The 22,297-nt window shown below is 37.5% G+C and overlaps 1 protein-coding gene across 1 annotated transcript; it reads left to right on the top strand.

The window, feature by feature from the left end:
- The first annotated feature begins 5,355 nt into the window (after positions 1–5,355).
- LOC145781175 (hemicentin-1-like) lies at positions 5,356–20,488 on the top strand. The gene is made up of 14 exons (XM_082592951.1): positions 5,356–5,537; positions 5,771–5,916; positions 7,205–7,338; positions 8,124–8,340; positions 8,956–9,189; positions 9,531–9,698; positions 10,333–10,509; positions 12,635–12,760; positions 13,479–13,718; positions 14,646–14,786; positions 16,862–17,015; positions 17,728–17,853; positions 19,164–19,283; positions 19,394–20,488. Exons 1-14 carry the CDS (start codon positions 5,401–5,403, stop codon positions 20,250–20,252), a joined length of 2,979 nt encoding a protein of 992 aa, XP_082449077.1. The 5' UTR covers positions 5,356–5,400; the 3' UTR covers positions 20,253–20,488.
- The last annotated feature ends 1,809 nt before the right edge of the window (positions 20,489–22,297 follow it).

The following is a 22,297-nucleotide window of genomic DNA, read 5'->3' as shown; positions in this document are numbered from 1 at the left end:
AATACCAATTTGACCACAATTCCAGAACACCCGACTAAGCAATTATCATAAAATCGAAATATTTTCAAACTCGCTAAGCTCGTTTCCAATCCCCTTGAGCTGTCATTACCAGATTTTTTCTTGTACCGACATTTCAACTGCGCTTGTGGTCATTAGCACTCAATGCAAGGTGACAAACAGACGTAGTGTGCTCAGGTCGTCATAAAAAATCGAACGAGGAAAAATTGGCTGAAGACGAAAGTAGGTGACTTACTTTGGTTGTGATGTGTTCGGAAAAAAAGTTGTTTGAAAGCAAAAACATGTTACATCCCGAAAAGCAAATCAGTCTTTTTCACGTTGATTCAACTTTTATCGACCCTGAATCACTGTAAAAAACGACTGATTTGCTAACTGGGATACAACTTATCTTTTGTCTAATGTAACTGTTGATCCATTTAGTTTGGAATTGTGGGAGTGTCGTGCGAAGCCAATAGGCCACTGCTCAGCCAAAAGCGTTGGTTTGTATGTTTGTTAAGTTGTTTTGTAGCGGTAGTGTTACATTACATGAGATTTATCCCGAAAGGTAGCAAAGATGGAAAGAACTACTTCGCCTCATTTCTTTAAACTTACCATTTTGACGTAAACTGCAAGCAACCCTACAGCCAAGATGTCAATTTTCATCTTGCAAGGGGGAGGGAGGCAAGTTTGCCCCCTCCCGTTGCCGGATAATCTTCAAATTGTCAGTCCTATGAAAAACGCCAATTTAAACTAAGTAACATTAGTAGCCTATAAATGCTGTAGGTATAAAAATGTACGGCACGTCGATAACAAGTTTTGCGGAGGGGAGGTCAGCGCAGTTTAATTTTTACAATCCATGATTCTTCAAGTGTTGTCGTGAATATTCTAACCGTAGTAGCTCCAAAAAACTTCAGTCGTGCAATCAGCTGTTGCCAAAAGAAACAAAGGCTTTTATTATTACAGGACAGATTACATTTGTATACCAACGCGTTTTTGTTGTTCTTGTCTTTTGTTTTTGGTTTTTCATCCTTTTCGGACCATTGAATTGTATGAGTTGTTGATACGAGACCAAATTACAATTTATATCGTGTAACGAAAGATTATCCTTGTATAAAAGGTACAGTCAGTTGATATGAATGGTTAAACAGTGCGCAAAGGTACGTGAAACGTTGTGTAAGAGCTTGTGCTTTACATTGTTTTAGCATTGTTAGCTTTTCTAGAAAGATCAATAGAGAAAAGCGGTATATTGTAGTAACGAGTTTCAAGTCTGCTTACAATCCTGTAACTGTCTGACTTGTTTTGTATTTTTTAATTTGCCGTTTGAGGAGGGTTGAAAGATCAATCTACTATAACTTCAATTAAAACATCAATTTGTTTGTCGAAAAGATGTAACAAACAATCAAAGTCAGCTTGATGTGAATTCTTTGGCTTAGATTGCCATCACAAAACGTTCTATTGACTTAAGACTAATATTAACATTTTATTTACAATCTTCAAATGCATTTTCACACTTAGTTGCGAAATACAAACTCAGTTGTCGAAAATGATAAATGTATTGTTGAAAGCAGTCCAATCAAATAGTTGCCCGCTACTTATGTAACTTTGATTGAACATTAAAGGCTCCCATGAGAACGGAATGTGATTTGCATGAAGTTATCTTAATGTGTATTGTGTAATACCCCAAAGGCTTTAATGATAAAGAGATGTAAATATATTTACTATCTCATGTCGCTGCTTGAATGGTGAAAGGCATTTTTACAGTAGGGCTGCGCAATGTTGTGATGTGGATGTAGGTGTAGAAAGATACTATATACCCGATTCGAGACACAATTTTAAGGCTTAGCCTACTGGTGGTCATGGAGAGTGGTTATGCAATTCAGTGAGAATTTTACAAATTTACCAATCTTCGTTACCCTCAAAAAAATTCTATTGATAGGTCGAAACCGAATATTTTTCAAGACATAGTTAATATCAGTCAGGATAAAAGAAGCAATTCAAGCATATTTTTGAGTGGTCGTGACTCGTGATACAGTTAGACCTACGAATCATTTCTGATCATTAAAATTTCAACAGTTAACTTGAATTAGTTGTGCACCTTTCAGGACCTGCCAAATTAACGAAGTATATGTTTTTTTAAGGAGTTACTACTCCCTCTTTCCCATGAAAAGTTGACGGTTGTTGACATTTTGTTTTAACATTATTATGTTACTGTAATTGACGTTAGTCGTGTCTTGAAATTCCGCATAATGCAGTGCAGATGCAATAAGAACGGTAGGCCTACCTCCTGACCAATAAGGCCAACCATCGAAATTTCTGCAATGACGTTCCTGCAACATGGCGAATGTCTTCCAGATGTGACATGTTAGTTGACTGAAATTCAACGATATGTCCATTGGCGCAAATCGCTTTCAGCTGAGTTTATTGCAAAATAAAAAAAATAGGCGTATCAACGTTATCAGTGGTTCCATGAAATAGCAGGCTTATCAACATAAGAAAGATTTGAAAGAAAAATGTACAATAAGCAAGAACAGGTTGGTCCAAAATAGCTTAACAGTTATTATGTAATTTTCTAAAGTAAAATATTTTATCATAGGCTGAAAGAATTTTTTGATGTTGTGGAATTTATAATTTCTACAGTATAGGCCTAGGCCTAGACCTATTTTCGTTACGGGTTTTTAACTCCTGTATAACTCTCTATGCACGAAAAAAAAAGTTATAAAAATTTAGTGCACTTTTCAAGTCAAATAATTTTACATTTCAATTTTTAAGAATTAAAATTTTGCACTTAAGTCGAATTAGGCTAGGGCGCTAATGTATTGTTGAATTGCTTATGCAAAACTCGAGTAACACAAATACATAGACTAAAACCAAGTAATATCACAAGATTGTGCATGACTTAAAACTCAAAGTGAATTCAAAGAAATAGGCCAATTATAACATGTTCAGTCTCATCGAGAAACATCGCCCAACAATAAAAGTGACAGCTGGAACTCACACGTCGTATCAAAAATACTAACTGAACGAGACAGCTTAACATCAGACAACAGAAATACCGTACCAGTTAATTTATGGTTCACAACTAATAAAGGAACAAATTAGCCTACATGTACAAAAATGCTTTAAAAAATTGAGAAAATAGACGATAGAAAAAATGAGCCAATATTATAGATTGTTTAAGTGATCGTTGTTGTTAGGGAATGCAATGGAAACTAAAACAGAAGCAATTCATCAAGAAATTGATAGGTTTAAGCAGTGGTCTTTGGCTTTTTATCTATCTCGCCCACCTTAAATAATACCGCTTGGCTTCAAACCTTCCGGCTTAAAATAAGTCCTAAAAGCAATCACATTGTCGGCCGATTTATTGATCACTCATCAGTGAGATAGCCTACTTGACACTGGTTCTTAGATATTAGATTTGATACAAGACTGGAAATTCCAGAGTTCAGATATCCAAAGTTTGCTTAAACTTTCGGCCTGCACCAGGATGTAGAAAAGGAAGCTTCACAAACATAAGCAGCTCCGAAATAACATTTTTTAGAGTTCATGGAACCAGGGCCGGATTTAGCTGATGGGAGGGCCCGGGGCACTTTTAGATCTGGGGGCCCCCGTGCAAAAATTTTTTTCAAGCCTACGGCGCAAAAAACCACCTCTACGTCTACAGTAGCATCAGTCCAGTACTGCACAGCATTTTGCAGAAACTTTAAAGGCCAAAAGGAAAAAAATAGCACAAAATCACATTTTTTTCCACATAAGGGGGCCCTTCAAAAGTCGGGGGCCCGGGGCAACTGCCCCCTCTGCCCCCCCTAAATCCGGGCCTGCATAGAACCTGAGTACAGAGCAAGATAAGAACGTAAACAAAAGGGAATTGGCCTGCAGTGTCCCTATATCCAGTTTTCTTTGTAACCTGGACTTAAAGAAAGCCAAACGACTATTAGTAAGAATATGCGCTTATGTGCGTGGAAGTGCTAGTTTACATTTAGTAAATAAAATACTATTTTGCAACATTTTAATAGCTTGAGCTAACAAAAATAGTTGCATGTTTAACACATCAGAAAGTAAGCATTTAATTTGAGTCAGGAGCGGAACTAGAAACGAATTTTAGGGGGCAACGGAGTTTCAAACAATTTTTACCCTTACATCCACTGCTGAAAACGTGTATTACCAATGGAGTGGTTACGAATGAAATAAAACTGAGCAAGCAACGTAAATAAGTTAAATAAAAACTGAGGAAACGTGTTTTTTTCTTTGGGATTTTGACCGCTACTGATTTTTAGTTCATTTTGCAATTGAAGAGCTTAGTTCTAAAAGTACCTAAGTCTCATTTTGCGAAAATCGAGTTGACTATTGCTAAGATATGCTTGCAGTTGCGTAAGTCCACCCGAGCAAAGTGGCAACAAAAAAGCAACCTGTCGCACATGCACTCAGTCACTTTTTCTAGCGCCATGTTTGCTCGGGTGGACTTACGCGACTGCAAGGGTTTTTTAGCAATAGTCAACTTGATTTTCGCAAATGTGACTTAGGTACTTTTAGAACAAAGCTCTTCAATTACAAATTGAATAATTTTGATGGAGAAAATTGCCCAAAAGCTACTTTGATCGATTTACACAAAAACTTCGATCAAACACACAATATCGCCTAACAAAATAGCCTAAAACCCAGGGCCCGATTAACCATGAGGCACACGAGGCACAGGCCTCAGGCCCCCTGGTTTTAGGGGGCGTAATTTTTTTTACATTAGTACCTTAGGCGTAGGTAGTGAAAGTTGTTGTGCCAGTGTGTGCACAGTTGTTATTTTTGAGTAGTGATTTCAAATTGTGTAACGATTTTGCAGCAACAGTTGAGCACTCCTGCTCTGCATCGAAAGCGATTGGCAATAGGGGCCCTTAAACTTAGCTGTGCCTCGGGCCCCTGTGAGCCTTAATCAGGCCCTGCTAAAACCATATGTTTGTAATCTAAACTTGTTTGGTTTTCTAGATTTGTGGTTGCGATCAAAATATTTGTCATCGAATAAGTTTGAAACATTTCGGAAATGATTAAAGCAAATAGGCTAAATCATACAATTTGAGTTTGGTAAACTAAACTGCAACATTCTGTATTTAAATTAGCGACGCAGACTGTTAATTGTGTCATTTCTGAATAAAGCTATCGACATATAATACCTCAGACCATTTTTGAGATTGCAAAAGAAGATTGGTCGAATATAACAACACCAAGTTCTGTGTAAAAAATAATTATAATTCTATTGTTTTTGATTACCAGAGTAGATAATAATATTATGTAGGATTGTTTGACGTAGATGCCCCAAGAATGCATTCTCCCCATTGTTTTGAGTTGTCTTTTTGGATACTTATGTTTATATCCGGATCTTTCGCTCAACTCTCTGTACCTGTAACCGTGAAAGGAATGAGAGGGAGTGGAGCGGTTCTTACTTGCGTCTACCCTGCTCCGATGGTGGCTACCCCTACTATATCGTGGGAAAAAACTGAGGAAGATGACATCATACCAGTGGCTACTTCCGTATCCGGGATCCCGCACATCAGGTAAGTAAAAATTTTTACACTTTTCTGGTTTGCAAAAGTTTAAATTTTACCGTTTTTCACTAAATGTTCCATTTTTAATAGCTTTTACTTCAAATTTTCATGATCCATCATAGCGCACATTTTAGTGGTGGAACAAAAATGCTTTCATATTGTGTTCGTCAAGTGAAGAAAGTCTTTACATCTGGTAAAATGCTAAACATAATCAGCTGACATCACTTACATACATTCTACAGTGGTCCCTTAGTTGGAAGGGCTAGTCTTGAGGAAGCCAATTTAACAATATCTTCCCTTAAAATACTGGATAGCGGAACTTACACATGCAAAGTTATCGGAGTAGGAATTCCTTCACTGTCTGCGTCCACTAACCTGGTGGTGACAGGTAGACCTATCAAAGTAGCAGCTATACTTCAAAAACAATCTTGTTTTATTTTGTCGTATCCTGGCTTTCTTCTTGTTTTCTTCACAATGTAGATATTAACGATCTGTTTTAGCCTAATGCTGCGAGTTCGCTGTGGTAATAGCGAATTAATTCGCTGCTGCTGTTGCAGTATTTACGTTGTGAAGTAATCAACGATCATGCTGCTGTTAGCAAAACTAAGTTTATTGCACTTTTCGTGCTTGGAGAGTTAGATTGAGTGGATGGGAAGACAAGGAAACCAATTTTCGTGTCCATCTTCAGACATCCCTTTAAGTGTCCTGCCAAAGACATAGCCACAGGCTCTTGAGTGGTGTCGAACTAGCGCCCTTTTGAGCGCCGTACCAGGAGCCTCATTACTCGGCTATGTAGCTAACCACGCTACGCCCTTTGGTTAACGATTTAAATTCAGTGGACCAAGAAGCAAGGAAGTTAATCTTCATGTGCACTTTCCGAATATAATGTTTTAACGGGTCACAATATGTTGCTACAATCAACGTACGTAGAATCTAAAGTTTGTCTGACCCAGAAAATGAACAGTCCTACTGAACAGACAATAATTTGCTTGCAGTAAAACAATCCAGCATAAACTTAATTTTTCAGCATGCCCATATTTAGGATATGAAAGAACAATTGATTAAAAAGGGATGTTTTTAAAAGCTTTGTCTTTAAAGTGCAACTCGTAGCCTAACTTTCCCAGCGAACCATTTGCAATTTTTTGCAGAGCAATTTGCCCATCTACTTGTACATGCTGACATTCTGCGGGTTAAATTAAAAGCTTAGCCTATGATTAAAAAATCAAAATGGCACGGATAATTCTTGCTGCAAATCGATACCTTTGTAGGCCGATGACAAGTCAGAAGTCAGATATGAAATATGTACGGTACATAATTCTTCCAAGGTCTGTTGGAAGTCGACTTTGATATTGATTTATTGTAGTTGTCATGATGCATTGCTCCTGGACTGCAAAAAAATCTAAGTCATAGAAAAGAAATAATTGGGATAAGCTGTATTTCATTATGTCGCTAACATTTGTCATCTCCGGGCTTTTAATCAACGATGATAATTAATTAAATCTTTCCGCTTAAATCAATAGACTTTGTTCGTCAAATCGCTAATATCTGTAAACCGATTAGGCCGTCCTGGCTGATTTACCTCATTTGCTTTTTCTTGATGTCGCTGTGTCCGCTTATTAAGTTAGCCCACTGAGTGGTGCTTAATGAACACCGCTTTATGCATTAAATCTTTTTAGCTGTGCCATCTGTGAACGCATCAATCATCAAATCTCCTTCAATCCAAGCAAACGGAAAATACGCGGCAGCCACTTGTGTTGCTAATGCCGGCAAACCAAAAGCTACAATCCAGTGGACCAATGAAGCTGGATTGGTTAGTTTATTATCAAATGTTCTGAAAGCTTTTGACATATGCTACACAACTTGATTTTTCTAAAATGTTTGAGAGAATAAATTGTAGTTGAGGCCACTATGATAAAGCACTGAAGAAAATCATTTAGTTTTACGTCCATAGTTTTATCCTAAGTTATACAGCTTTGTTCGCGATGCAATCCGTTAGATAGAGTGATAGACTGTTATCGACACACTATTATTAGTTTGACAAAGCAAAATTTTGGAACCGTTTTTTTACGCTTTCATAATAAAATCCTCCACCACTTGAAGTCAATCTATAGGCTATGTTTATCTGGTTGAAATGAAGTTGCAAAAACGTGTGCCATTTTTATCAAACACCGCATTTTAAAGACCGCCCTCAATTCAGTAGCCTAACTACAGTTCACCTAATGAAAATGTAATATGAATTATCTCGTGTTGAGGCACCTTGACTTTGATAACCACATGTTTTTTGTGTCTTCACAGTGTAGCTTCAAGGTAAGTAAAAGTAATACCGTACTGTATGTTATATATTTTCGCTATTTTACATTGAAATTGAAATTAATGTGGAGCAAAACTACTGAAAACAAACTTGATTGATTAACTGATATCCCATTAAGTCACTGATTGACCTTCATCAGTACTTCAATACCTTTAACAACAGGCCAACGCCCAGTCACTGTTAAATAAATTTTGAAGGTTTCTTGGTCCCAAGATACTGCTTCAATCAATAGTTTTTTTTTCTTTGATTGATATTTCTAAGTTCTGACTATTATTTGCCATTAGATCCAGGATTCTCGTGAATCAGAATCTTCATCTGAAGATGGGTCTTGGGATGTGGAATCAGTGCTTTTTCTTGCTCCAGGATTATTAGGAAGATTATCCAACTCTACTTCTCCAATTTCCTCTCAAGAACAGAGGCAAATATTTGTTTGTCATGTATCCCACGAGGATTTGGTAACAGATGAGCAAAAAACAAAAAAAGTGACTGTTGATATCTTATGTAAGTTGGTCAGAAGACAAGAAAAAATGTTGTAGCTACCGTAGGCCAAATTTGCGTGTAACTTTCACTTTACTGCAAAGGTGACATGCTTTGACTTCAAACTACTCTTTAATGTCGGAATGGCCCGTTTCGGTGAGTCCGATTCGGTGAGTCCGATCCCTTAAAGGGGGATTTTTTTTATTTTTTTTTTAAATTATCGGGTACCGTAGCCTAATTATCATTGCCGTTTTAGGGTTAGGGGTTAGGGTTAAGGGTTAGAGGTTAGGAACTCACCGAATCGGACCCACCGAATCGGACTCACCGAATAGTAGCAGACCCCTTTAATGTATCGGCTTTGTCTTTTAAATGTTTGTTGGTAAAATGACCTAGAGTCTGTGTTGATTTCTAGTCAGTTTCTAGTCGGTTTCTAGTTCTAATCTGGTTGTAATAGCGTGCGATTGGCATGACAGAAGTCAAGACAAAGATATTGTGGCCTGAAAAATGACATAAAATGGATGGAAGGATGGTTATTTCATTTTTGTTAAAATAAGACAAAGTAATTGGTAGCCTACAGCACTGCAGAAACAAATATAAGGTTGTATCATTCAACACTTCATTTGGCTCATTTTCCTGTAGATCCTCCTCTGGCCTATATATCCCTTCTATCCAATCGCTTGACCTGCCACGTAGAAGGCAATCCAACCCCCACTTTAAAATGGTTTCTTCCAAACGGTGACATCATGCTGGAAAACTCAGAGATTTACGTCAGACCGTCAGCTTCAGAAAATGGCCGTTACACGTGCTTGGCCTCAAACGGAATAGATCCAGATGCTCTCAGTACATTGGATGTTCGGAAAGCTCAAGACCTTCGTAAGATTTAGCCTAAAACTAAAAAAGTTGTAAATTTTGCAACCAGCGATTTCATTTTCAGAAACTGCTTTATTTCCATATGAGTTTTTTATTTAAGCTAGTTAAAAACTATTGTTTTAAACGTACAACTAGTTTTGGAAAATTCTTTAAAATTTTGACCAAAAGTTTGGTTAATTTCTTGTCGTCGTTAAACGAGAATTCAAGCCTAGCATAATTCGTTCTTGATTCTCACATGACCATTTTATGGTTTGCCGTGATCAGCGGCGATAGGCTACTAGACAATCAAAATTTTCAATGCGAGTGTGGTAGAGGGATAATACTAATGCAAATTCTGTTTCTAGCTACTTTGTTCCGGACTTTAGTCAAATTGGAGACGTCACTTCCTACCACAGCTTCCGGTTACGAAATAAGCTGCTCAGCGGAAATACAGGACTCAACTAACAGGGCGCAGGATCTGTCGTTCCAATGGACAAGAAATGAAAAAATACTTGATGTAGATTCGTACCAAGGTAGAATGTGATATCTGAATCAAAGTTTTTAACAACATAGTCGCAACAACATTTTGTTCCTCCTTAGCGTAAAACAAAGGGACGTGGCTACAGTTTAGCAAAGTGTGACAGACATGGCATATTTTTTGTACTATGGTCTGCAAACGTAGAAACTAAAATTTTTGTTACTCTACTAAATAGTAGTATGTTTTACAATAGAAGTGTTTTGTTTCTTTTTCGTTTCTGCGAGTTGAGAGTTACAGTGAAATCACTAATCCATAGCGAAAAGCTCTATAGTCCGTTCTATGAGTTGCCTTCGGTGTTTCATGAAGAGTCAGTCGATTATGATATGACGCTTGAAAGGACGGCAGCTCGACACCGCTTAAGAGCATGCGACTGTGTTTTTGGCAAGACACTTGATAGTACTCATAAAGATAGACACGAAGATGAGTTTTCATGTCTTCCGTTCACTCAAAGGCATGCCTGAAGGACAGGTGGACACGAAGATTGGCTTCCTTGCCTTCCCGTCCACTTAATCTAAATCTTCAACCACCGGGTGTAAGCCTGGATACGACTCGATCTAATTTTTCAAACAACTGGTGCAATCCTTGGTGCAACAATAAATGAAGTCAAGCCAACGCATTTTTCTTTGCAGTTACAACAACATTAACTGCATCTAATTCAACCAAAGCTACGCTATCTTCTACACTACGCTTCGTAGATGTTTTGCGAGGGAGGGACGACGCCACTTTTCGATGCAGATTCGTAAATACGTCACAAACCGTTGGCTTTGTGACAGCTGTCGAAAGATCGGTTCGAGTGTCAATTGATTGTGAGTAGTTTCATAGTTTCTTGGTTTATTTAATTTTTTTCATGAAGGATTGCTTTCTAAGAGCTGTTTATGAAATGACATGGATTAGTCAAAACATGGTTTCAATTTTTTTGATAAAATTCCGACGTAGATTATTGTTTTAGTGTTGAGAGGAACGTTTAAGTAGGATATCTGTTTTGCAATTTTTTTACGGACGATATTATGGCTCAAATAAGACTCTCTACCAGATGACATATCCGAGTTTTAATAGTTTGCTTTCAATTTTATCTCCATTGAGTTACACAACAGCTTTTACTCTATGTCTTCGTGTAGTTTACGTGTTCAAATTGCATTGTACTCTACCCATCCGAAAAACCACTTCAAACAGCATTTTGATTAAGAATATTACTTTTTATGAAGTAAAATTACATACAGGTCTGTGCATTCATAGTTAGGCAGATGTATTTTTTATTCGTATTTTCTTATCCGTCAAAGAGGTAGATGGAGAATCTCATTTCAATATAAAATAACGACTTAATATCAAATATCAGCCGTCATATATTCATTATGTACAGCAGCAGCTATCCTACACTTTGAAGGTTCTCGTTTGGCAAACCTTAATGGAAAGTTTCAACTTTTAGGTTGTAGCCAAGTAAAATTTCTCGAGGTCCTTGACAGAAAAAGGTAGTTTCGATTTTAGAAATTTACGAAATGCATTAATAATTTACAAACGTAGGCAAAACTTTTGTAAAATTGGCCGTGGTGGGAAAACTCTACAGTGAAGTGTCTTTTGAAAAACTTGCATGTTTAACACTGTTGATTCATTACTCCTATATATGAAATCTTACAGTGACACATTTCAAAACATTTACAGATGGTTCAAATTTCCTCAACACATTAGCCTACTTGTTTTAAAAGTCAATAGTTTTATCCGTATGTCAGTGGTAGTGGAGAGGAAAAATTGCCAAAGGCTAATGAGAAGAAACCTCCCTTAGCCTAGTTTGCATTTTATTATAATTTTATTAGAAAGCAACGTTTGCATTACGGCTTGTCGAGAAATTTGCAGTAAAATCTATCCAAGAAATAGGACTTCATTGTTTTTGTGTTGGGAATTTGATGAAAAACAGTATCGGTGACCTGTCAATCCACAGGTTTCTGGCAAATCATAGAGGGTTATTAATTATAATCTTTTATTATCAATGACAGCTTGGGGCTGCATTTCTTACTATGATTCTTACTGTTTTAAAAATATTGGAATTTGTCAATGTAATTTTGGCTACTACAACTTTAATGAAGTCGCTTTTGGTTTAACATTCTGATGTTAAAATAACGTAAAAATATCAGCAACTTATTTTGGGATTAATTAAAAAGGATTTTGCAGTCGCTAGGGGACTCGTTTGTTTTTATTAAGGGTTTTTACTATAAAATCTGGCGTGAATCGTGGCAGAAGATGGGAATGATTACATAGCCAAAGTCTGCTGTACCGTTGTGTTTTAAATTTTTACATCAGGCCTCATTAATATTTATAACTGCATTCCTCTGTTGACGTTTGCCTTTCTGCTCCGGCCCCGATTCAACTTGTCTGCCTTTATACTTTGTCTAATTCGAAGTTGTAATTTTCTGCTCAACCACATATGTCGTCAATGACATGCTGCTGGCTACCTTTTCCAAGTTGGTTCATTAACAAGTAAATAGGCTACTTAAAACATTGTGAGGTTAGATAAGGATATTTTTTCTGCGTTTTTTATGTATTTCCATATAAGAATTACGCTTTTAATAAGGTTTTTTAAATTTAAGAGCACTTATTATTGCAATCGTAGCCCAACTTTCACTAAATTATTTGTCAATGCAGTTCTTGAAGTTTACTGTAGCCTAGTTATTCTGTATTTGTGTACTTATCCGGTATATACATTTTTTTAACTTTAAAATATGTCACGTGAGCTTTGTCTGAATGCTTATTGCAATTCTCCGGCATGTTTAAACGTTAAATGCAAGCTTATTTTTTGCTAAGGTTTCTGTTTCAATGTTAACATTGAAGCATAAATAATTGCAGATAAAAACATAAAAATAAGATACCTCAAACCACCACCATAGCAGCATACCCAAACTAAATGTGTAGTTTTAATTGTATGCTTTTAAAATTTAGATCCCCCTTCTGACGCGGTTATTGTTGGAGAACCAAATGATTTCACTGTGTTGGAAGGGAACGAATTGACCCTCAGATGCGCAGCGGAGTCTCAACCGTCAAGTGCTTACGAATGGCATTTTAACGGTGAGGACCATTTCAAGTGTTTGCATAGTTTTTTCAAGAACTTGAAGTGGTGCAAAATTGCGTCTTTCATTTCCTTAAGCTCGTTAGTGTTCTTTAATTACTTTGAAGTTTTTGTTTTTCCACTCCATAAAAACAACTTATTGCGGCCTACTTCGAAAGTGAAACCCGATTATTATATTGCAGTAGTCTATTTTCGTTCTTTAAGTGAAGACTCTTCGATATGGTATTGATTTCCTTTTTCAAACCTCCCAAATAAATATGTGGTGAACCTTATGCGTTTGTTGGCTTTAGAGATCTATGGGGCATATTTGAACAATTAATATTTGCAGCAATGCAGTACCAAATAATTAAAGTTGGAGTTTTTTTTTGAAAATCTGTTTCAAATAAGAGTTCGAAAAAATGTGCAAACTGTAGCCTAACCCGAAACCCCAACTAGCCAAAGACCTAATTTTTAATTGTCTTGTTTATTCTTCTCCAAACGGAATAGGCTTAATCTGCCTAGTTTTTGCTTACTTGATGACTGGATAAGAAAATCGCTCGGAGACGTCAAACCATCATGCTGGTAAAAAAAATTTCTGCTTTATGTGAACCATGACATCCAAAAAAGTCTTTACCTGTTCTTCGTGCCCTTGCACCTAAGTTTTTGTGCCGGAACATTGTGGCACAGCTTATCATGGGTCCATTTTGCTACATTTAAATTGTTATCATGCTTTTTCAGGAAAGCTTATAGCGACCAGAAGTTCAATCACATTTGCTAAGATTGACCGAAGTGATGCAGGAAATTATCGCTGTCTGGCCTACAACTACGTTCCTGGAAGTGTCCATGCAGACGTCCCTGTTACTGTTCAATACCCACCAACTGATGTGGTGATTGTTGCGTCACCGAGCTATAGCCTGTCGTGCGTAACGAGAAGCGGAAGTATTCCACCACCGACTTATACGTGGTTGTACCCAAATCGTAAGTGACAATTATCCTTCTGATAGTGTACATTGGGCACTTGGGCAGGATGAAATGCAAACTCTACTGTATGATAATAAGTGAAAACAAAAAGATCAGCAACCTCAAGCAAATGTAGCTCCATGCGAAACGAAATTTTGTGACTTTGACTTTGAGGTACAACGTACAGCCCCCTCTTGTCTTCCATGATAGGAGTCATCATTTTTAGAGATCTCACAGATTTAAAAAAATTCTAGTCACCAGATGGGTGGATTCTAAAAACGCTTAACTAATATTCTGGTGATTGTCATTTTGCTTCACAAATGTAATTTTGTACGTACGTACAAATGTATATTTGTGAAGTAAGCAACAATCATGCTGCTAAAAGCGAAACTCGATATACAGTATCTCATTGTCATTTTGCTTTCTATTTGGGTGCATGGACGGCAAGTGGCTCCTTGTGCCCCAATTATGTGAGTAATATCTGCTTCAAGCAGATGAGAAGCGAAACTTGTCAACCAAGCGCCTACCTGGACAAAACAGCTGCAGGGGGCGATGGACAAGGTCAAACACCCATGATCCTGTAGATCAACATAGAAGGCTACAGAACAAGCAAGATCAAAGTTGTGGAGCAGCTTGCCCATACCAACTGGGCACTCGTCGTCATCCTCCACTGGGGAATGGCCTCTTCGTTCTCTTGTGACTGTGGTGCTGAGGAACAGATCGTAGACCACATCATCAACGATTGTACCACCTTCAAGACACCTCATGGAGTGGAAGGTCTGCGTGTCTTGGATAAGAAAACCAAAGACTGGCTGCTCTCTAGTGGTCTTCCAGCATAGTTTGGGAAACAGAGGTTGCTCAAATTACCCCATTGCACACTACCACAGTCTCCCTATAAACAACGTAGCATTACAGTGTTTTATTTAAAACTTTATTTTATTTCAGAAAGTTACAGCAAAGGCAACTTATCCACAATAAGACTGCTTTCAGACCATGTGAACACTCCTACTCTCTACGTTTGTATCGTGTCGAATAATCTTGGTTACTCTTCCAACACCAGTTTCGTACAATTGCCCCCAGCAGCAGGTACGTTGTGAGAAAAAGGCTTTTTGCGATTCAAGATTGCGTATCGCAAGCTATTTTATTTTTGGTTTTCAGTTGATATTCTGTCTAGGCAAAGTAGGACCCGTTAACAAATAATGATAAAGCCACAAAACTTTGACTTGATCTACTGTAATAAGTTTATTTTACAATGTTCATCTCGCAATCAAAGATACAAAAAGGTTATCGATTTTCTAGTGTTGCTGAACAAAGTAAAAAACAAAATATTCTGAAAGCATTGGCTTAGGGCGCTGTAAGCACATCTAAACATAATAAATCACAATATTTTAGAGAGGGTTATTCTCATCCAGTCCTAAGGCAATGTCACCTTTCTTAGTATTAACGTTAGATGTTCGGAGTCGTCAATCTGTGTCGAGCGCAGTCACCTACAATTTCCTACAATTTGTTAAATGTGTCTTGTGATGGGATTCATAAATATTTCTTCAGAAAGTAAGAGAACTTTTAATTGGGCAAACGTTTACCTTGTAAGCCACACTCTGTCTAATTACCTGGTTTTAACTTTTAGTTTTTTTTTTCTCTGACTTGTTGATGAGCTTCGTTTCGCCATTTCATTTGTAATTGAACTCGGCTACTCACAGGAGGGACCACGTGAAGGTGCTCATCATCCCATCTTAAACTTTTAGTCTATGTTGTTTCACAGTAGCCTACAAGACAATATTGTAACTTGCAAGGTTTGTACAATATATGTGAAATCGTGGACGTAGCCACGGGAGGGCTTGAAGGTAAATGCCCCCTCAAAATGTTATCTTGCACCCTCAAAAAATGTTGCAATACTTATATAACCTTTACTTTATTTATGTTGAGTGCCGTTTGCTCCCCAACAGTTGCTGTTGCCCTCCTAAAATTTTCTTTCCAGTGACGTCATCAACTCAAGTAAAATCAAATTCACGTTACCGTAATTGTTTTATGGTAGAAGATCAAATTTTCTTTCAAATATACAAAAGTAGAAATGGATAAGCTTGCTGAGTAAAAAGCTTTCAATTTAGTGTGCAAACTTTTCAAACAAATCAATTCATGCGAACTTGTATTATAAATAATGCAAACTCCATTTGTTGACGACCACTTAGTGGGATTGAATTAAAAAAAAATTGTTTTACTGAAAAATCAGCATGACTGTACGAAAAGGTCATAAAATATTCAAACGAAACTAATCTAGTTACTTCAAATTAGGAATATCGAAGTCAGTTCTGATTGAGGCATCTTGTTCTTAGAGCTTGCTATAGTTGACGGCAAAAACACGTATTTAAGCGTCATTATTAAAGTTTTGTTTTTAAATTTACACAATTTCAGAAAAACTTGCGTATATTTGCCTGGATATTAGAGCGATAGCCGGGATTATTTTCAGGCTTTACAGGGCAGAAAACCTAGCTGAAATGTGCCTATGGGACGCGTTGAAACGCAAATACCATATTTTAACGCAAGGAAAACAATTAACAATATACAAGAAAAGAACACCAGTCACTACAATTTGCTTGCCAACCAGGTTACATCACCCCTCTTCCTAGGACCTAGATGGTTCACAGATTAACACTTACAACCACTTCGCTACGGTTTGATGGTAACTATGGTGCCAGTGCATCAGCGATATAATTCGGAATACGTCATTCCAATCCATAAGCGTAAATTACTATGAACCGACTCTCTGTATTTGTGTGGTTTCGTACCCAGTGCTGTGAATGAAATTCGGAGACAACAAAATGAACACGAATCTTGGTTACTTGTAGGTTACAACCACCATGTTTAAAATTTTATAAAATTGGAAACTATCTGTCTTGTGAAAAGCGACAACTAATCTGCAGCTATAATGCGATTTATAATAAGAAATTTTAGAAGCTAAATAAAAAGATGTGCAAACTGCAGGTAGTGCTGAATGGGTTTGTTCAAAGCAAAAATGTTTCTTAATTTAAAATATTTTGTTTCGACGTAAAATTCTTTGTTAGGTTTTGTTTCAAAATAATCGCTCGAAGTGTTTTTCATCCTTTCGACAAAGCAATATCTTGAATATCCCGAGTGTCTACATCATCTTTGTATATTTCTAGTTAAAATTGGAGCTTTGTCGCTGCCTGAATTCATCGTCACAACTGTCATCTGTGGCATCATTGTGATCGGCATCGCAGTATTTGTTGGTTGGATCTTGTATCGCAGGCGTCGAAAACTGGTGGATACGAAGAAATTGAAATTATCAGCGGAAGAGTAAGTGTGATACTTGTGATAACTGATAATCTGATCTAAGATTTCCAATGAGATCAATAAGTAATTGTTTTGAAGAAGCTTGTTATATTAACAAGCACAAGTTGTGTTTAGCGTTTCCTGGTTTCAATTACTCCAACGAGAGACGCATTTGAATAAATTCTACTGTACTTCTTGCATCTTAGTGTCATCAAATTTAAGATGTGTTTTAACTATAATGAACACTGTTCGTAATCACGCTTTTATATTTGATCTTCAAAGTTCTCTTGGTACGACATAATCAAATGAGCAGTTGCCAAAGTGAGTAGCCTACAAGCATTTGACCTCCTTTTCAGGCGCGTGTGACCTCATGGTAGTTGAATTAGCAATACTGATAAATAGTTGTTACGTTAGCAATTAGGCTATTATCATTTGTAGGTTATAATAACTTATAAAATAACTATACCTCATTTATGCAATCATCAGTGATTTAATAATTGTGACATCACGCACGTGAGGGCGGCAAACACCTTCTTTGGGTCAAAATTTGGGTCTGCTTCTGAGTCAAATCAAGCTTCATACAAATATTAAATAACAATATAATTTATTTCACAACATTTTTTTAAATAGCTGCAAAAAACATCTTTCGTAACTTTGAGTAGTTCTCGTGCTTTGCATTCTTTACTTTATGCAATCAAACGTATTGCTAAGTTGAAATTATGTCGTTATTCGACAGAACCTTCAAGCGCTACCTCCAATACACAGAGCCTCCTGAAAGCGCTGCGCCCATCGGTCGGCGGGAAGCTTCAGCTAGCACTTGTGACGCAACAGATGTGGTGCAGCAAAGGAAGACCAACGACATGTGATATGGCTTTTTGATATTAGTTGATAAATTATTTCTGTATTACGTTGTGCTATTGGTCGGTTAGTCAGAAAACATAGCGAGGTATTATCAGATCGCAACGTTATTTTACATGTTTATCATACCTAATTGAACAGCTATGATTTATAGAAAGCACTGGAAAACTATTTATCATGAGTTTTCTTGAGAGCTCAGGTAAGGTATGTTAAGATTTCTGTAAAGCCAGCCGTCTATCCTGCGTCAGTGATTTAAACAGTGGCGGCTCGTCCATAGAAACTGCAAAACTGCAGCACCCCCTGCACATTTCAGTATTTTTTTTTTTAATAATTTCACGTTTTTTCTCATGTTTTCTATAAATCCTACCGACTGGAAGTTTCATAATTTCTGGATTTTAAAAACTATTATGATTTTTTAAGTTCTGTATTTGGCAGCTCTGAACTGCAAGCAATGCAGTTGCGATCTTATAAAAGAAGAACAAAGAGAAATTATGACGTCATATTTTGGCTGAGGTTGCTTTAAATCCTACAATTTCGAACTGCAAATTTTGCAGTTGCTGGTCACGTGGTCAAGCTAGCTACTGTTGCAAATACTTCATTGTTTTCAAGCACGATATTAGGTGGCTGCGACTGATGTTGTTACATGGTTAGACTAATGTGCTTTGCTTTCTGCACAAAAAGATAAAGCTAAGAGACTAGGTTATCATTATTGTTGTTAAATTAAATTTTGTTAAGGTTCATTGTTAACTTACGATAATAAGTTAAGGTCAAAGGTCACATGCTAAAACAACCTATTTAAACTTGTTGAATATCAGGAAATTAAGTGCTCAAATAGCCTCAGAATTCATGAAATACCACTAAAATAAGGTAAAATTTTATGGGGGTCATGCCCCCAGACCCCCCTTGCTTGGCATCGCGCCTTTGGCGCTCACTCTTTCACGTATACCTCCGGTTGCAGCACCCCCTGCTATAAATACCACGAGCCGCCACTGGATTTAAAGATCCTTTTATTATCAACAAAAGGACATCATCTTCCACATAGGCTTTCTCATTCCGAAAAAGACTTTCATATAGACTCTCATTCCGAAAAAAGTTTTCTTTCTATCTATATTGATTGATTGCGAGTCCTTATCCTCTGACAGAGAAAACTATGAGCTTTTGACATTACCAATCATTTGAATGATATTGCCAAAAGACACCCTTTTAGCAGCAGAATTCTAAATATAAAAGTCCTTCCACTCATGCAGTTCATGCCACGGTGAGTTGGCCTATTGATAACGGAAATTGTTTAAAACTATAATATTTGTTTTGCAGATTTAGCAATGAGAGTACACCTACAAAGGATTATGTTGCTATGAAGTTATCGGATACAGTTAATAGCAACGAAACATGCCCCACTAGAATAATGTCACCTCTGTCTTATACAAGTGCAAGGTAATAATTTCGACTTGATTCACAATTTTTACTACCTGTTATATAATAATATTTGCTAATACTTTTTTGTTGTTGTTGATACAAATACATTAGCACTTGTATTTATTTAGATCTCCTTTGCCTTCCGATCTTTCGCGCAATAAGAAGTATAGCAGTTACAGTGACATCGATGCTCCTAACGTTGGAATTGTCCAAAAAGATTCATTACCGTCTTTTAGCGAACGAACAACTGCAAATGATTCAGATTTAGAAGTAGATAGAAACGCGGACTACAAATCTCCTGCAAATGACAGCCCTCTCCACAACGCGGAAGCCCGACAATATCACAACACCGGACGAGGATCAACCTTACCATGTCCGGGAAGATTAGCTCATATACGACGAGACGTTGCTAGGCATATGCAAGCACAAGCTTTAATTCCCGTGCAATATTTTCCACAAGGTACAGTTCCTCGTATTTCACAACCAAATGTTCCTGTGCATATCCATCAGCACCATCCCGTTGGACTTGTAATTCCAGGCTATGATCCAGTTCTGTATGAGGATGCTTGGCGACCAAGGCTGCCAAGGTACTCCAGAATGGAAAATGAACCTAGACAATATGCTCCGAGACAGGTGGACTCGAGAAGACCAACTCCTATCAATGAAGCTTCCACTCTAAGTGAGACAACTTCTGCCTCCACTGATGCGTCAGAAGACTATCTGCACGGTGGTAGAACTTCGTGTCCTCGTTCCATGTCGTTGTCAGCTTCTTACTCTTCTAGTGGTTCATGTACGCCTAGCTGTCTTACGTCAGAAGCGAATACTCAAAAGGAAAAGGAAATACAAAACTTGGGTTGTGGCTCCATTCCTTTAAAAAACGTAACTCGTTCAAGAACCGCTTCCCCGTTTGATAGCGGAAATGATTCAGCTAAATCAACGCAAGCTGCTACAAAACCAAGCAAACAGCAGTCTATGACATTGGTTTAATCCACCACTTTATGTTAACATTACTTTTTTACCAAACCAGGGAATCCCTGAACCAAATAAATGCAGAAATTTTCCGATGCTGAACGGTTTTAATATGATATATTTTGTTGGTGCAAAAGTTGCGTTTTACTTGGGCTTATTACACAGACATAGGCCTACATTTTTGGTAAATGATGTTGATTTTGTGTTTTATCGATTTCTTCTATGTTAATTTCGTCGAAATAAATTATTATTTTAAATAACTATTATTTATAGGCTGCTGAGCCTCGAACTATAACGAAAATAGGCCAAGCCTAGGACTGTTTTATAATTAAGGGTCTCCAGTAGCGCACCCAGAAAAATTTTTAGGGGGGGGCTAATTCAGAAATGTCGGCCTACTGATTTGCGACAATAGTGACAGTGACAATAGGCCTATGCCCACCCCTTTGATTAATATAAAGGCACAAAATAAAGGCACTCACGGCCCATAGCCCACTGGTTGCCGATACATGTGCCAGGGATCCAGCGGAGCGTTCAAACTCCCTTGGAAAAATATTGATTTAAATATTTAACTGCGAGGCAGAGCGAACCATCACTTATGATCGCACAGTCAAAACAGGGTCATCAATAATAATTAACGTTAAAGCTTCAAACAACTGTATTTAACATCAATATTTAGCGTTGTAATGTTAATGAATTGAATACTTGTTTTATATTTTTAGGCCTAAATTTTATACATGAATGAAAATTTGAATAAAAGAATGGCTATTGTAGAGCTCTTCAAATCGGGCAAGTTAAGGAGTGATATTTGCAAGAACTTCAAAATTAACAGAATGTTGGTCTGAAGAACTCTCAAAAAGCACAAAGAAAACTGGAAATGTCAAAAATCGAGGAGAAAGTGGCTTATGGAACCATGTTCACAGTTCTCAAGAAGGATTTGAAGATGAGCCCATTTAAACACATGAAGAAACAGTTGCTAACTGCCAATACCATTGTGAAACGTCTTTCCAGAGCCAGAATTCTGCTCTCACGCATTGAAGAAGGAGGCACGCTGCCAAACCTTGTGTTTAGCGATGAGAAGAAATTTGATGTCCAGCATTATTTTAACAGTCAGAATGATCGTCTATGGTCAAGAGATGGTGACTTGGAACCCCGGCTAGTCACTCGGAGACAAGTGGCGGCATCAGTGATGGTGTGAGCCACAGTCATCGAATCAGGAAAGAGTTCATTGATTTTTGTGGATCAAGGAGTGAAATTGAACCAAGAAGACTACCGAAATGATATTCTTGAGGGTTCATTGTTGCCTTGGGCAAAAAACACTTCAAAAATGTAATTGATCATTCCAACAAGATTCTGCCCCTTCACATGGAGCTAAGAGAACGCAAAACTGGCTTTCAGCCAATGTGCCGTTCTTCATTTCCAAGGAAGAATGGCCTCCTTCATCCCCATACCTGAAAGTCTGAAACCCCTAGATTTTGGCATCTGGTCTTACCTAGAGAGCAAAGTTTCGACTAAACACCACCAAAGTTTGGAAGCGGTGAAGGCTAATCTGAAAAAAGAATGAAGCAAAATACTTCAAAGAGTTATTCGTGACTCTTGCAACTCTTTTTCGAAGCGTCTCCGACTTGTTATTGACGCAAATGGCGGACACACTGAGTAAAACTTGTTTATCCTAAATATTTATTTATTTGACAATGATTATATGTTTATTACTCAAAAATTGTCTAGCCTTTGTTCAATACAGTTGTAACGATTGATGACCCTGTATCTACGATGTCACAATTTTACTTATTCCTCCGGTACTTACAGTATTCATATCTAACCTGTAGGCAAAAGGTATAAATGGGGAACATATAAAAACTTCATTTTTGGTAGCGGGTTTGGGGGGGATTGAGCCTCCTTAGCCCCATGCTGGGTGCGCTATAGAGGGTCTCCTCTTTGTTGGTGGTTGGTCACAGCGGTAAACCATAATCTCTTCGTGGGAAAATTTTAACATAAAGTTCCCGAATCCGTTCGTCTGTATATAATGACCGAAGAAACACACACTTGAACTTCTTTTCAAATAG

The sequence above is a fragment of the Aplidium turbinatum genome, chromosome 12, assembly GCF_918807975.1.
Source record: "Aplidium turbinatum chromosome 12, kaAplTurb1.1, whole genome shotgun sequence".
Taxonomy (NCBI): Eukaryota; Metazoa; Chordata; class Ascidiacea; order Aplousobranchia; family Polyclinidae; genus Aplidium; species Aplidium turbinatum.
This window is presented reverse-complemented; position numbering and strand designations above follow the sequence as displayed.